Below are 14,894 nucleotides of genomic sequence, written 5' to 3'. Positions count from 1 at the left end.
TAAACTGAAATATCTTGCCTGAGTTGTGCTCAAGCCTAGTAAAAACTTCGTGAGAATATTTTTACTAGAAAACCAATAATCTTGCCTTCAACAATTCCTCCGTGAGAATTAAAACTGAGGAAAACAAGATTACAGACTCGAAATAATAATCTTACTAAAAATTACTTTCACTCTAATATTTTGTGCTCAAGTATAGTATAAACTTCGTGAGAATATTTTTACTAGAAAATCAATAATCTTGCCTTCAACAATTCCTCCGTGAGAATTAAAATTGAGGAAAGCAAGATTACAGACTTGAGATAATAATCTTAACAAAAATTACTATCACTCTAATATTCTATTCACCAGTTATTATATATTAATTTTGCTCCGTGAGAATTACAAAATTAATATAAGAATAACTTAGATGTAAAAAAAGTAGATGTGATAATAATGATTAAAAAATCATCATGCCAGCAAAATATGAAATGTAAATAGAGTTTCAGGCCAAGAATGTATTGAAACTGAGATAGTATTATAATTATATCAAGCTTCATCAACTATCCCAACAAAAAGAAATTACTCCATTATGAAGTAAGAAAAGCTAAAAAATACTTTCAAAAGACTAAGAATATTTTTACTACAAAGAGAAAGACTAGAGGAGGAGACTAAGATTACTCTTCTTTCTCTTTAGAAACTTAGAAAAAACTAGATAGGAAATTGGATACAGAGTGGGATGATCTTTCTTCTACAAACATATGCCTATTTATAGGAAAATTTCTACAAAACCTTGGTGAGAATTTGCAAAATAATATCAATATATCATATGGCCTTGATGAGAAATTGACATGGCAATTTGTCATGAAATTTTGGTGAGAATTTGCCATAACTTTTGTATCTCTTGACTTTGTATAGTCTTAGATGAAGTTGTCACGGATGTATCCTTCTTCCTTGAACTGTAGGTTCTTTCTTTTTCTCTTTTTCCATGTATTCTTTTTGCTACAAGAATTGTTAGAAAAGTGCAAGAATAGGATATAAATTGGTCATGTTTTATATCTAAAATATTATTTTTTTATTAAAATATAAGAGTAATTTATATTCATCAACGGAACGGATTGAAATTTTGTGAGTTAAGGAAAAACTCGGCCCGCCCCGCCCATTGCCATCTATGTGCATAATGTACTTTTTTACGATTATATGATAAAGTATACTGGGATTATAGTAAGTATGATTCAAACATGCATATATCTTTTCATGTAAAACTATCTGCATACGTTTTTCCGTAAATATACTGCAAGTTGATGCATATTGGAGTAAATATTTATCTTATACAATATCTGCACATGGAAATATTACATTAACAGAAGTTCATTTAATTAAATTCACATAGTAATTGAAATAGGGTGATAAGAAAATCTAACACATCTTCCATTGCACTAGTGAAAAATATTAAAGTAGTTACTGTATATCAACTTAGCATTAACATTATGATCTAATATTGCTGATTGCACCCCGTTTCATTTAACTAATCAGGTAGAAATATTACCAAAAGTACCATTCACCTTTTAGTTAATTTATTTACAATTATGATTGCAAGGAAGGAAAAACTTAACATAATTTCTATACATGCTATAGATACTTGCAGTAGATGATAGGTACAAAATTGGACATTTTAGCTCATTCCTATTTTGCTTTACATGGCATGCCTTTATATGCCCACCTGCTTTCACTTCAAAAATTCACACTGAAATTATTAGAGAAAATGGCTTCTTCTTTTGCTTTGTATTTCCTTCTTCTAGTTCTTGTTGCAAACATTTTCTACTTCCAAACCTCTTTGTGTGATGACGCTGCTGACCAGGCATTGATAATGGGTATATGTAGACAAGTACAAGATTCTACCTTCTGCTTAAATACTTTCAGACAAAATATACCATCTCATCCATATACTCCTACTGTAGTAACAAAAGTTGCTATTAGCCAATCATTACAACATGCTACCAACAATCGTATCTTCATAGAGACATCAAAAGCAAGTTCCAAAGACAAAGACATCCAAAACTTGTTTGCTATTTGTGATAGTGGCTATGGATTCTTGATTAGTGAGCTCCAAAGCGCTACTCAATCATTACCCAAAAGAGATTTTAATGCCTTAGAAAATTCACTTTCCAAGTGTCCCAAATTTGTGAATGACTGTCAGAGTGCATTTGGTGGCAACACCACACCTGAATTATTAGACAGGAGTAGGAAACAACTAGATCTTGTACTAATGGCAAATATTGCTGAAGGTCTTATTCAGAAATAGATCTTTTAAGTGATTATTATAAATTTTTGTATCTTTCCTGAAAATTATAACATATTTAAATGCAGAAACTGATCTTGCAATAAATCGTTCCTATTTCTCAAGTGACTATATCATGTCTAAGCTTGTCATTTTCATTTTCGCTTTGGCATTTCGGATTATGATAAGTACGACCCGAACTTGCATATGTTTTTTCAATAAGCTAATTGCGTAATTAATTTTGAATTAGCTAATGCATTCTAAATGTTTGATTATAGACTTAAGATGAAAGTATGATGAAAGCAAACTTATACGAATCGGTATTCATTTTCTTCCCGATGTGAAGCGCGTATGTTATTTATATATATATATATATATATATATATATATATGACATATTTACGTGAAAATGGCTATTTGAGAAAATAGAAAAATAGAAAGAGTAGCGTAAAAATGCTATTTGAGAAAATAAGTCAAAAGAAAAATAGATTTGGAAATAAAAGAAAAGAGAAAAAAATCGATGGAGTAACATAACTCAGCTCAGCCAGAAAAAGAAATGGATCGTACCCGATTCGCCTTCAGCAGCGCGGCAACAGTTACAAATTTGAAATCCCTATTTCCCTCCACATATTAAATTGAATTACAGATCCCGTCTTCCCCCAGCACTTGCAAAAATGGCTACCAAAACTCAAATTCACCCTCCGAAACCCGCAAAACAACCACCAAAAACTCCCAGTAAGCATTGGTCCCTCCAGGATTTCGAGATCGGAAAACCCCTCGGCAAAGGCAAATTCGGCCGTGTATACCTTGCCCGAGAAATCAAGGTAATTGGAATTTTTATATTTTCTATATACTCGTTTATACATATGTGATTATATGTTTCGTTAGTAAAGAGTAGCAGGTTTTGGTGAACTTGAATTTTGTATAGCAGAGTGGGTTTATAGTGGCATTGAAGGCGATATTCAAGGAGCAAATAGAGAAATACAGGTTGCATCACCAACTGAGAAGGGAGATGGAGATTCAAACAAGTCTTCGCCACCCGAATGTATTGAGGCTATATGGCTGGTTCCATGACGAGGAGCGGATTTACTTGATTTTGGAGTATGCTCACCGCGGTGAGCTCTACAGGGAGCTCAGGAAGACTGGTCGCCTGCCTGAGAAACAGGCCGCCACGGTATGTCTTATCCTATTCATAGAATTTGGACAAAAAAGCACACATTTTGTTTGCTGTCTTATGATTTATTTCTATACTTTATTTAATTTGGCATAAGCATATATTCATAATCTTTAGTGTTAGAGAACTCCAGATTACTGAATATTGGAATTAGGCGATAGATAGTAGTTGAGAATATGTTTTAGATATTAGCACTTTATTGTCGGTCCTATGCTTTCTAGTAGTTTAGCATTTCAGAGAATTACACGTTTAGAAAATATACAGAACTTCTAATACCTTTTATTTGTGCTACATAATATTGGTAAGAGATGAGTTTAAAACTTTAACTGGAATAACGTTGTCAGTGAGTGATGAAAGAGAAGTCTTGAGAATAAAGACTAATAGTAGAGAAGAGTTTGACAATGCCGAAGCTTAGCGTTGGCTGTTGCCTGGCTTTGTATTTATATTAGCAAGTTACAATAGAGATAACAACAAATATATACTAAACGTGTACAACTATACTAGGTTGTTAAGCATATCTAGAGTCCTACAACTTTACAACATTATCACATCCTAACACCCTCCCTCAAGCTGAAGGGGAGGAACGAACACAAAGCTTGGTTAGGAGATCGTGGAACCTAGCAGATGGCAGAACTTTGGTAAACAAGTCAGCAAGTTGATGAGAAGTGGAAACATGAGAAACAAGCAAGTCTCCTAGGTTGACCTTTTCACGAACAAAATGATAATCCAGTGCTACATGCTTTGATCGAGAGTGGAAAACCGGGTTGTGCGCAAGATGAATAGCTCTAACATTATCACATTTAGCCATTACTGGTGAGCAAAGAGGAACATGAAGATCACGTAAGAGATACTGAAGCTAAGTAACTTCAGCAACTGCAACGGTAAGAGCTCGATATTCTGCCTTGGTGCTAGAGCGAGCCACTGTAGGTTGCTTGTTAGCTGACCAAGAAATAAGATTATCGCCAAGAAAAATACAAAAATCAGTAGTTGATCGACGTGTTGCAAAGCAACCAACCCAATCAGAATCGGAATACACTTTAAGAGAGAGAGAGAGAGGTATTTCTGGTAAGTTGCAAGCCCCAATCAGCAGTACCTCTAATATATCGAAATATTCTTTTGACAGCTTGCATATGAACCTTCCTAGGATTATGAAGAAACTGAGAAGCAAGATTAACAACAAATTGAATATCAGGCCGAGTAAATGATAAATACTGGAGAGATCCTGCCATTTGACGATAAACTGATGGATCACTTAGGAGAGCCGAAGTAGAAGAGTGCCAATCAAGCTTGCTTTGTAGAGGAGTTAGAACTGGTTTGGATTTATCCAATCCAAATCGATGAAGAATATCATTAACATAGCGATGCTGGGATAAGAACAGACCAGAGGAATTTTTAACTAGCTTGATGCCGAGAAAATAACTTAAAGGTCCCAAGTCTTTCATAGAAAATTCATGTTGCATGGCTGAGATGAAAGAATCAATTAACTGTTGAGAGGAACCAAAAATGGCTATGTCATTCACATATATAAGAAGAACAAGCGACTCGGATCCCAAATAGAGAACAAACATACTGTTATCTGACTGTGATTGCTTGAATCCAAGATCTGCCAAGAAAGAGGTAAGGCGATGAAACCAAGCTCTTGGTGACTGTTTAAGACCATATAAGGCGCGCTGAAGTTTACAAACATGATGTGGGTAATCGGTGTTCTCAAACCCTTTAGGCTGACGCATATATACAGTCTCTATTAATTCTCCATGTAGAAAAGCGTTTGACACGTCCAGTTGGTGCATGATCCAATTACGTTGAAGAGCTAAGGCAAGAACCAATCGCACAGTACTTAACTTGACCACAGGAGCAAATGTTTCAGAAAAATCAACCCCCGGCTGTTGAGAATAGTCTTGAGCGACTAGACGGGCTTTATAACGATCCACAAAGCCATCTGAACCATACTTTATACGGAAAACCCACCTGCTACCAATAATATTAACATTAGAAGGAGGTGGAACTATGGACCATGTGTTATTCTGAATAAGTGCATCAAATTCTTCACTCATAGCCTTAAGCCACTGAGGATCCTTGGCATCTTGATTGTATGAGGTGGGTTCAGATAAGAGGGAGAAAGAGGTAGAAGCGGATAAAGATAGAAGGATACGAGATTTAAGTTTGCCTGTCATCGTGCGGGTGACCATTGGATGAACATGAGGATGCGTAGATATATTAATTTGGGATGGTTGTGAGGGTGAAGAATGTGTTGAAATATTATCGGATAAATCAAGAGATTGAGAGGGAGAGGTGGGGGTACTATGAGTTGTATTAGATTTTGATGACAGAATATGAGAATTTTGAGGAACAGTACTTAGAGTTTCAGTAGCCAATGAGGGGGATAAATGTAAAGCATGTGGAGATAAGTTGGTTCAGATTAAATGAGTTGGAGCATCACCTGGAATATTGCTTGAAGATGAGGTTGGACTTTTATCAAACAAACGACTTGAAGCTGGTGAAGATAATGCCGAGATACACGTATTTGAGATGGTTTCGGACTCAAGGAAACATGATTGTGTGGAGTGGAGAGAGTTTTAGTCAAGGAAGGAAGTAGAGATTCACTAGGAGACTCCTGGATTTTGGAAGGAGAATTCTTCGGTGAAGTAGGGAACATTGTAGGATAAGGAAAAACATCTTCAACAAAATGCACATGCCTAGAGATTAAAACTCTATTATCAACAGGATCAAGACATTTATATCCCTTATGCCTATCAGAAGTCCCCAGAAACAAACAAGGTGTGGATCTTGGATGAAACTTAGATTTATTGTGTGCAACATATGGATAACAAAGACTCCCAAAATTTCGAACGGATGAATAGTTAGGAACCTGACCAAACAGTAATTCATAAGGAGAAAGGAAACGTAAAACTGGTAAATGAGTAATGTTAATAAGAAAAGTGGCATATAAACATGCATCTGCCCAAAACTGAAAGGGCATGTTGGCTTGAAAAAGAAGGCAGCGTAGGACATTAGCAGTGTGCCGATGTTTTCTTTCAGCTCTTCCATTTTGAGCAGAAGTGTAGGGACAAGAAATACGATGAACAATTTCATGCTGCTTTAAAAAGAATCGAAGCAAGGTTGTCATATTCTTTGCCACCATCAGATTGAAAGAAAGAAATGGATGCACCAAAGATATTCTTAATCATGGTATAAAATTCCTTGAATTTGTCATAAACCTCAGATTTTTCACGCAATAAATAAATCCAAGAAGATTTTGTATAGTCGTCAAGGAATAAAACATAATATCGATACCTAGAATGTGAGTCCAGAGGTGCTTGCCATACATCAAGAGTGTACTAAATAAAATAGAGCACTAGACTTATTATTAGACAACGAGAAAGAAAGTTTTGTTTGTTTGCCCAAATAGCAAACATTACATTTATTGTTGCCAACAGAGGAAGAACAACTAATTAATTTCCTATTGACTAAAGAAGCAAGAGATGGGCTGCCAGGATGTCCCAAGCGTTGGTGCCAAAGAGAAGCTGGTGAAACTGAAGCGGATAGGCCGACGTTCGAAACATTGGTTGAAGCAACAAAGAGTGGATAAAGAGCGCCAATATTGTCATAGTGGAGCAACGTCGTGTTGGTCTTCATGTCCTTTACAAAAAAACCAGAGTCCGTGAATTCGATGAGACAATCATTATCCCGACACAAACGTTGTATAGACAAAAGATTTTTGGCAAGTAATGGAACATATAAAATATTTTTTAAACGAAGAGGTTTTGAAATAGTAGATAGACTAGAAGATCCAACGGAAGAGATAGGAAGAAGATGACCATTACCAACAATAACCTTAGAGGATCCAGTATATAGAGTAGACGAGGAGAGAACTGAAGGGTCATTCGTCATGTGCGTAGATACGCCAGAATCTAGGTACCAAATTGTAGGTTGCAACTCTTCCACGTTTATTGCAGTAAAGGATTTGGGAATATTATTTGCAGCAAAAGAGTGGTTGAATCGATTTCTACACTCCAAGGCAGTATGGTTGAAGCGAAAACAGATTTGACACTGGCTTGTTGGAGTAAAAGGTGGTCGTCCCAAAATACCACCAGCAGAGGAAGGAGGAGGACGAGAATGAAGTTGATAGCCAGACCAATTTGGAGAAAATGATTGTTTGTTAGAGTGATTTGAGAATCCTCTGGCCTTGCTATGATTTCCTTTAAAGTTCTTTCCTCGACCTCGTCCAAAGGAGCCACCTTTTTCAATAGAAGCATGTGAAGTAAATTGATCTTTAGTAGATGCAAGTAAGGCAGTTTGTGCTCTATGATCTTCAGTTGGATTTGCATTAATGTGAGCCTCTTCTGTGAGTAGGAGAGGACGCAAAGAGATAAAGGATGGAAGAGTTCCTGTGGCATTTAATCAGGAAACGAAAGTGCGATAAGAGGGAGGCAGCCCTTGTAGAGCTTGAGTGACTAGATCTTCATCTGTGACAGGTTTTCCGATTGCACGCAAAGAGCAGGCAATTGAATGTAATTGTTGAAGATAATCTTCCATGGAAAGAGATCCTTTCCTGAAATTTTGGAATTTTGACTTAAGATGAATAGCAGAGGAAGATACTTGATCCAAGTACAATGAGGTTAAAGTATCCCACGCCTCTTTAGAAGTCTCACATGCATAGTTTAATAAGGTATCAAGTACCGAGGGTGATAATGTTGCATTAATCCAGCTTAATGCAATTGTATCACATTGAACCCATAGTTGATATTTCTCATGAGTTGATTCAGGACATGGAATAGATCCATCAATAAGAGAAAGAAGATTATGACTTTTGAATACAGTTGAAAGAACTTTCTTCCATGTGAGATAGTTAACATAAGTTAACTCTATTAGAACAAAACCTTTGATGTTTGAAATAGTTGGAGGTGGAACTGGTAAACCAAGAGAAGAAGCAAAGGTCGTTTTCATGGAGGAGGAAGCTGTGGTGTCGCCTTGCTCTGATACCATGATGAAAGAGAAGTCTTGAGAAATAAAGACTAATAGTAGAGAAGAGTTTGACAATGCTGAAGCTTAGCATTGGCTGCCTGGCTTTGTATTTATATTAGCAAGTTACAATAGAGATAACAACAAATACATACAAAACGTGTACAACTATACTAGGTTGTTAAGCATATCTTGAGTCCTACACTTTACAACATTATCACATCCTAACAGTGAGGATTCATATAGTTGACCTCAACTTGTTTGGGATTGAGACGTATATGTTGTTGCTATTGTTATGGAATGAGACGGGTCCAAATGGTTGGAAATGGAAAGCGGGGATTCATATTGCTGCCCTAACTAGCTTGGGATAGAGGCGTAGTTTCGTTGTTTAATTGTGAGCTATAAGTTGTTTCAATAAGAACTGATTCACTCTCCTCCTAACCCAAACAAAGAGGATAGAGGTTCAGTGCTTTCCCTGTCTATTTTCTGCCATGTAAGGTATGACTGTATGAACCTCTAGTAGTTCCTTGAAAGATGGCGCAGTTTTAGATTGACTTTCGTATCAATTTATGTTTTTTCTTTTCCGTGCCTTGCTTATGTTATTCCTCTGAGGTTAATGTTGAACAGTGAATTAATATTAATTTTTCACACTCGTCGTTTTGTGACTCCACATCTGTTCGAAAATCTTTTTTATAATAGTCGAACACATAATTACATTTCTGTAAATGTTATTGTTAGTTGTCGACTTCTTTCTAGTTTCTTTAGGTTAGGTCTATGACTTTTGATACTTTGATTGGTTTTCCTGTAGTATATTGCAAGTCTCACACAAGCGCTGGCGTATTGTCATGAGAAGCATGTCATTCACAGGGACATAAAGCCAGAAAACCTGTTACTTGATCATGAGGTAATATCTTGATAACTAACGGTCTTCCTTTGCCCCAGGTGTAGGGATGACAAATGGTGCGGGGCGGTTGCGGGGCAAACCCGCGCACACCCGCGAAGACTCCAACCCGCCCCGCCCCGCAAAACAAAATTTGTTGTTTTTAAACCTGCCCCGCATATTTTTTTTAAATTTTTTTTTAAATTTGGGAAAATTATCAAAAGATACCACATTCCAAATTTCCAATGTATTATATTCTTCTTTTTAGAGAAATTTTATGCAATTTTTCTTCTTTTGTTGATGTTAACTCCACTTACTACATGTAGTTATCTTTACCTCCTATCTTTTTAATATTAATGCAAGAACGTAGACTCTGTACTACTTGAAGTGTATGTCACTTTCATTATAAATATTGATTAATCGAGAACAGCAATACGCAAAAGGTAGTATTGCAATCGCTTGCAGCAAGAATAAAAGCTAGGACGAGAACGTTGCTTCTTCAATGTTCAAATCACTTTGTTTTTTGCCTAGTATTTCTGGCTTATTACCAATAGTTTGTTTAAGGCTCTAAACTTATCACAATTAGTCCTTTGCTGTCCCTATTGTCTAATTTCTTTACTCATTTTACAAACAAATTCTCTTTAGAAATTCGTAAAACAAGTTCTTTTTTTCCTCCCCTAATAACAGTGAAGATATTGTCATATAACAATCCCAATTTCGCTTGGGATTGTAGCGTTACAATTATAATATAAGCCTTCCAGTTATGAGACAGTAGAATTCCAGTTACAAATAAGAGCAGAGTATTAAGATATGACTGACTTTAGGAGATCTGGTAGCGTTTTAGTCTTTTAGGTTTTACTTAAAAAAATAAGTCTTGACCCGCGCCCTGCCCCGCCCCGCGTTAATTTTTTTAAAAAAAATTAGAACCCGCCCCGCCCCCGCAAATGCTGCAACCCACCCCGCCCCGCGAATGCTGAAACCCGCCCCCCGCACCCGCACCGCCCCATTGCCATCCCTACACAGGTGCCAAGTTTTGTTAACACCATTTCATAGAGCAAGAAAAAGAAAATGTTATACATGGCTAATTTGAAAGTTATATTTGTGTTTTTACTGGAGAAAACAGTTTGAGCAGTCCACCTTTCATTTGGCAACAGTGAAATACAATCAATTTTTGAGGAGCAAACTACAAATCTACTTTAGTTTCCTATATTTGTTTTGAGACAATAGTTTGATACAAGGAAGTTCTCCGTGTTCTCTCTTGTTGATCCTAAATTCTTTGCTTACATCTCAGGGTGCCTTTAGTTGCCGAATTCTAAAGCTGGAGATTGGCATGTAGATAGCTTACTGTTATTTTGTTGAGTTGTTTCTTGCAACTGTGTTAACAATTAGACTCCTAACTTTTTCCAATGGTTTAAACCTAAACACTTTGCTAGAGATGCACATACAATTACATCTTAGAATACCATTTGTAATGCTTTCTAGCTGAAGATCGGCCTGTAGAAAAAGCATAGCCTTTATCATGTTTCTTGCAGCACTATACCATCAAATTACATGGATTTTTGGTTTGAATTAACTACAAGGGAAGTCTTTTTGAAGCACTTATTTCAATATGTCATCGCCTATCTTCAGAAGCTCTTCTGTTCAGTCTCGTTTCCATATGCCATCGCCTATCTTTTTGTGGTTGCATTTTCACTTAATCGACAAGGCAGGAAATGCCTCTTTGTAGGATTTCGTGCCAAAAAGTCAGAGTTTTCTTTTGGCAAAATACATACTTTACCCATCGACCTTGTACTCAAATCCCTCTTACACACTTGTTAAATACGAAAATAGTACTACATACCAAAACTTTTAAAAGTGTGTCAATTACACATTTCTTTTATCATGTGTCACATGCTTGTATTACACATAAAAGAGGCGAGTGAAAACTACAAAATTCGTCTGAAATTAAGTTTCTTTTTATTTTTCCCTTTTTTAAACTATTTTCTTTTCAAATTAAAGAAAAAAAAATGTAACCCGTGTCTTCATCCCCAACCCCAAACCCCAGCATTTCCTTCACCCCCCCCCCTCCCGTTTCGTCTTCTTCCCCAACCTTCATCCTAGTTTTGTCTACCCCTCATATTTCGTCTCTCCAATCCCCATGACTAAGAAGAAAAAGAAAAAGAAGAAGAAAAGAGGAGCTATTGGGTCTTGTTAAAATCACCATTATTGACCTTTTAAAACAGCTTGAAAATATTATCGGTTTTTGTTGATTTTGGTGTTCCATGACCTAGAAAATTAGTTTGAATTCGTGATTATTGTTGAATAAAAATTTATTTAGGTGACTAATTTTGATAAAATTCAAAAAATACCATTAACAAGTTTGAAGCTTTGGGTTTGAGCTTGAATTTGAAATTTGTATAAGGATTTGTGATGGATTTTGTTAAAATTTGTTAAACATCGGACAAATTGAATCTATAATTAGGGAAGAAGGTGCTTGTAATGGAAGGGTTGGTGGTAGTATGGTGGTGGTGGAGAAGATGATGGGGTTGGGGAAATGAGGAGGGGGTGTTTTTTTTTTTTTTTTCTTTTTTGTTTTTTTTTCTTTGGGAAGATGAGGAGAGGGGGTGGGGGGCAGAGGGTTTTTTTCGAGTTATGACACATGTCAGATGTTGATTGGTGCGTGTAATAGCAATCTTTAAGTAGATGTGGTCAAACACCGAAATGGTATATAATTGACACGTCTTTAAAAGTTTTGGTGTGTAATATTATTCCTGTATTTAATAAGTGTGTAAGAGGGATTTGGTAATCAGGTCGATGAGTAAAGAAAGCCATAATTTTCTTTTCTATGCTATCTGGCTACCATTATATATAGAATTCTTTTGATAACACCTCATATAGCTGCACAACTAGGCTCAAGTAAAATAGTGACCTCTTTATCACGTATGTTTTTTTGGCTGTAGTTGTGAATGTGTGACCTTCAGTTCTACATTGATTCTGTCGGGATCGAAATAATATGGTGGATGCGGAAACTAACAATACAAAGCTTGGTGGATGATAAATCAGACAATAAAAGAAAAATATGCTAAACTAAGCATAATAGTTTATAATGGTTTGGTCAATTGATCTACATATGATAAAACTAATATAAAAGAGGAAAAACTATGGAGAGAAAAATCTGTCACTAAACAAAACTCTTTAATGACTACATTGTGGATAAACTTGTCTTCCAAGAAAATGATAAGACATATGAAGGAGATTTAATCCTTTTAGAAGTCTTTTTCCCTTCCTTCAAGGAAAAAGTCCTAATAGATTAAAAATTCAGGGCAAAATCTTAACAGATTCGACATTCTGGAGCTTGAAACACCTTCTAAGTTTGCTACATTTATCTCATTTTGTTTGACGTATTTTAGCCCATTCAAAGGGAAAAAAAAGAAAAAGAACATGTCTACTATAATAGCTGTTTCAAATGTTCATTTTCCTTTGAATAGTCAACTAAGATAATGACAGTCAGGACCAAGAAAGTATTCTCTAGGTGTATTCTAATAAGACTATACATAACAGAGCGCTTGGGATGGTCTAGCTAACATATTGAAAAGTTGTTTTATGGGCGTCCCAACCAAAACTGGATTCGATTGTCACATGAAATGTAGGGCCACTTGAAGATTGCAGACTTTGGGTGGTCTGTACAATCTAGAAGCAAAAGACATACAATGTGCGGAACTCTGGATTATCTAGCACCAGAAATGGTGGAGAACAAAGCTCATGATTATGCAGTTGACAATTGGACGCTGGGGATCCTTTGCTATGAGTTTTTATATGGAGTGCCTCCATTTGAGGCCGAAAAACAGACTGACACATTCAAAAGGTAAGGATTGCTCTGCCTTGTCATCTTGTAATTGCTAATGAAAAATACTAACATAGAGGAATATAGAATTATGAAGGTAGACCTCAGCTTCCCTTCAACACCTGATGTGTCTGCTGAAGCTAAGAATCTTATTAGCCAGGTAAATTGATTAGTACTTGTCTATGCTTTATTCCTGTAAGAAGAAACAATGGCACTCCTTTCTGATGGCTTACCTTTACCCTTTGCAGCTTCTTGTGAAGGAGTCTTCAATAAGGCTCTCTCTTCAAAAAATCATGGAGCACCCTTGGATAACTAAGAATGTCGATCTAGCTGGAACCTGCTCAAAGTGACATTTTCACATACCACTCAAGATGATTATCACATGTAATAGGAAAAAGAGTTGAAACTCCAGAAGATTAATAACATTGTAGGATCTTTAAAAAGCCCCTTTTTTTTTTCTTTTTTTTTTTGTTGCATCTTTCATTTCATGTAACAACTTTCAAACTTTATTACACTAAAATATAAAGAAGAATATGTATTTTTCACCTGAATTCGTTATATTTGAAATCAATTACCATATATTTATCTGGATTTACGTCGGATGGACCCATTTATAGAAAAATATTCAGTTTACAAACTTTTTTTTGCTCTTACTCTATTTTCTTTTAAAAAAAAGATATTCAAAATTGAATTTGTGGCACTTGTAATATTCGAGTTGCATAAAAAATTATGATAACAAGTTCAATGTGACTTTCTTACCATTCTACTCCAAATGAGTAAATATTCTGAAATCTCTGGAATCCCACGTGTATCATATGGCGTACCTACTACTAAAAATGGTCCATACCTAAGGTTATATATATGGTACAACTATACAAGGCTGCTAGTATTTTGGGTGGCGTTTGAATTTGACTTTTGAAAAGTAATGTGTTTAATTGAATTTATTTATAGAAGAATTAATTTTGAAAAACAGTTTTGTTTAGAAAGTATCACCAAGGTCCTCAAATATTATAACCGTTTCATTTGATTAAAAATAGACTAAATAATTACTAAACTTATTTCCGATAAAGCTGAAATGCTGAAAGAAGTTAAGCATGTGTATAGACTATAGGGAAGCAAACAATATTAGGAAAATGACATTGTATGTTATAAGTGTTTGACCAAAAAGTATTGAGCTTTTTGTTAATTACTAATTAAATAAAAGGATTTTAGGTAAATCTTGCCCAACGATAATTTACTCTAGATCTAAAATAGAAGAGGAGAGTAAGCAAGTATAGCTCACATAAGATTCAACTGTGATATTGATTAAATCACATTAGACAAGAAGAGTATGCTGATTTCCGTAATGTTTAAAAACAATGAGGAATACATGGAAGGAAAAAGGTCATCGATCTTTGATAAGGTAGAACCCCATACATTTGGTGTGATGAGACTAACGATATATGTTGAAGATCTGAGCTTCCTTGCTTCTTTCTCCTTCGTGGAGAGAGAGATGAAAATCTCTCCTCCCTTTAGGGAATATCTCTGTGTTTGGATTTGTTCCGCCCCCCTTTGCTTCTTCTTCTCACTTAGTTTATATACTAGATCTTCTCCCTTACCCAAAGGTCATTAACCATAGTACTTAAGTCATTTGACTATATTACGGGTTGACCCCATTAAATGCCGTGATATCCAATTTGCTTCTCAGATATCCTAAATATATGACCTCGGTCGTAGCCGAGGTGCGTGTCATTATAGCGAAGGCTAATGGATACGACAGTTCCAAGTAATTTTTCGTCGTTCCTTCCCACGTCGATTC

At 35.8% G+C, this 14,894-nt stretch overlaps 2 protein-coding genes across 3 annotated transcripts; both read left to right on the top strand.

The window, feature by feature from the left end:
- The first annotated feature begins 1,741 nt into the window (after positions 1 to 1,741).
- Positions 1,742 to 2,281, top strand: LOC107780814 (uncharacterized). The gene has a single exon (XM_016601395.1). It carries the CDS (start codon positions 1,742 to 1,744, stop codon positions 2,279 to 2,281), a length of 540 nt encoding a protein of 179 aa, XP_016456881.1.
- A 486-nt stretch (positions 2,282 to 2,767) lies between these two features.
- LOC107780813 (serine/threonine-protein kinase Aurora-3-like) lies at positions 2,768 to 13,655 on the top strand. Of its 2 annotated transcripts, none has more exons than XM_016601393.2 (6): positions 2,768 to 3,081; positions 3,186 to 3,431; positions 9,202 to 9,297; positions 12,903 to 13,117; positions 13,184 to 13,256; positions 13,345 to 13,655. In XM_016601393.2, the coding sequence occupies exons 1-6, from the start codon at positions 2,932 to 2,934 to the stop codon at positions 13,444 to 13,446; spliced, it is 882 nt and encodes a 293-aa protein (XP_016456879.1). In that variant the 5' UTR covers positions 2,768 to 2,931; the 3' UTR covers positions 13,447 to 13,655. The 2 variants fall into 2 exon arrangements, with proteins under 2 accessions (XP_016456879.1, XP_016456880.1); XM_016601394.2 differs by having other exon boundaries at positions 2,778 to 3,081; positions 3,189 to 3,431; positions 13,345 to 13,646.
- Positions 13,656 to 14,894: the final 1,239 nt, after the last annotated feature.

The sequence above is a fragment of the Nicotiana tabacum genome, chromosome 6 (genome assembly GCF_000715075.1).
Source record: "Nicotiana tabacum cultivar K326 chromosome 6, ASM71507v2, whole genome shotgun sequence".
Taxonomy (NCBI): Eukaryota; Viridiplantae; Streptophyta; class Magnoliopsida; order Solanales; family Solanaceae; genus Nicotiana; species Nicotiana tabacum.
Note: the sequence above shows the minus strand (reverse complement) of the source record. Positions and strands in the feature narration are given on the sequence as shown.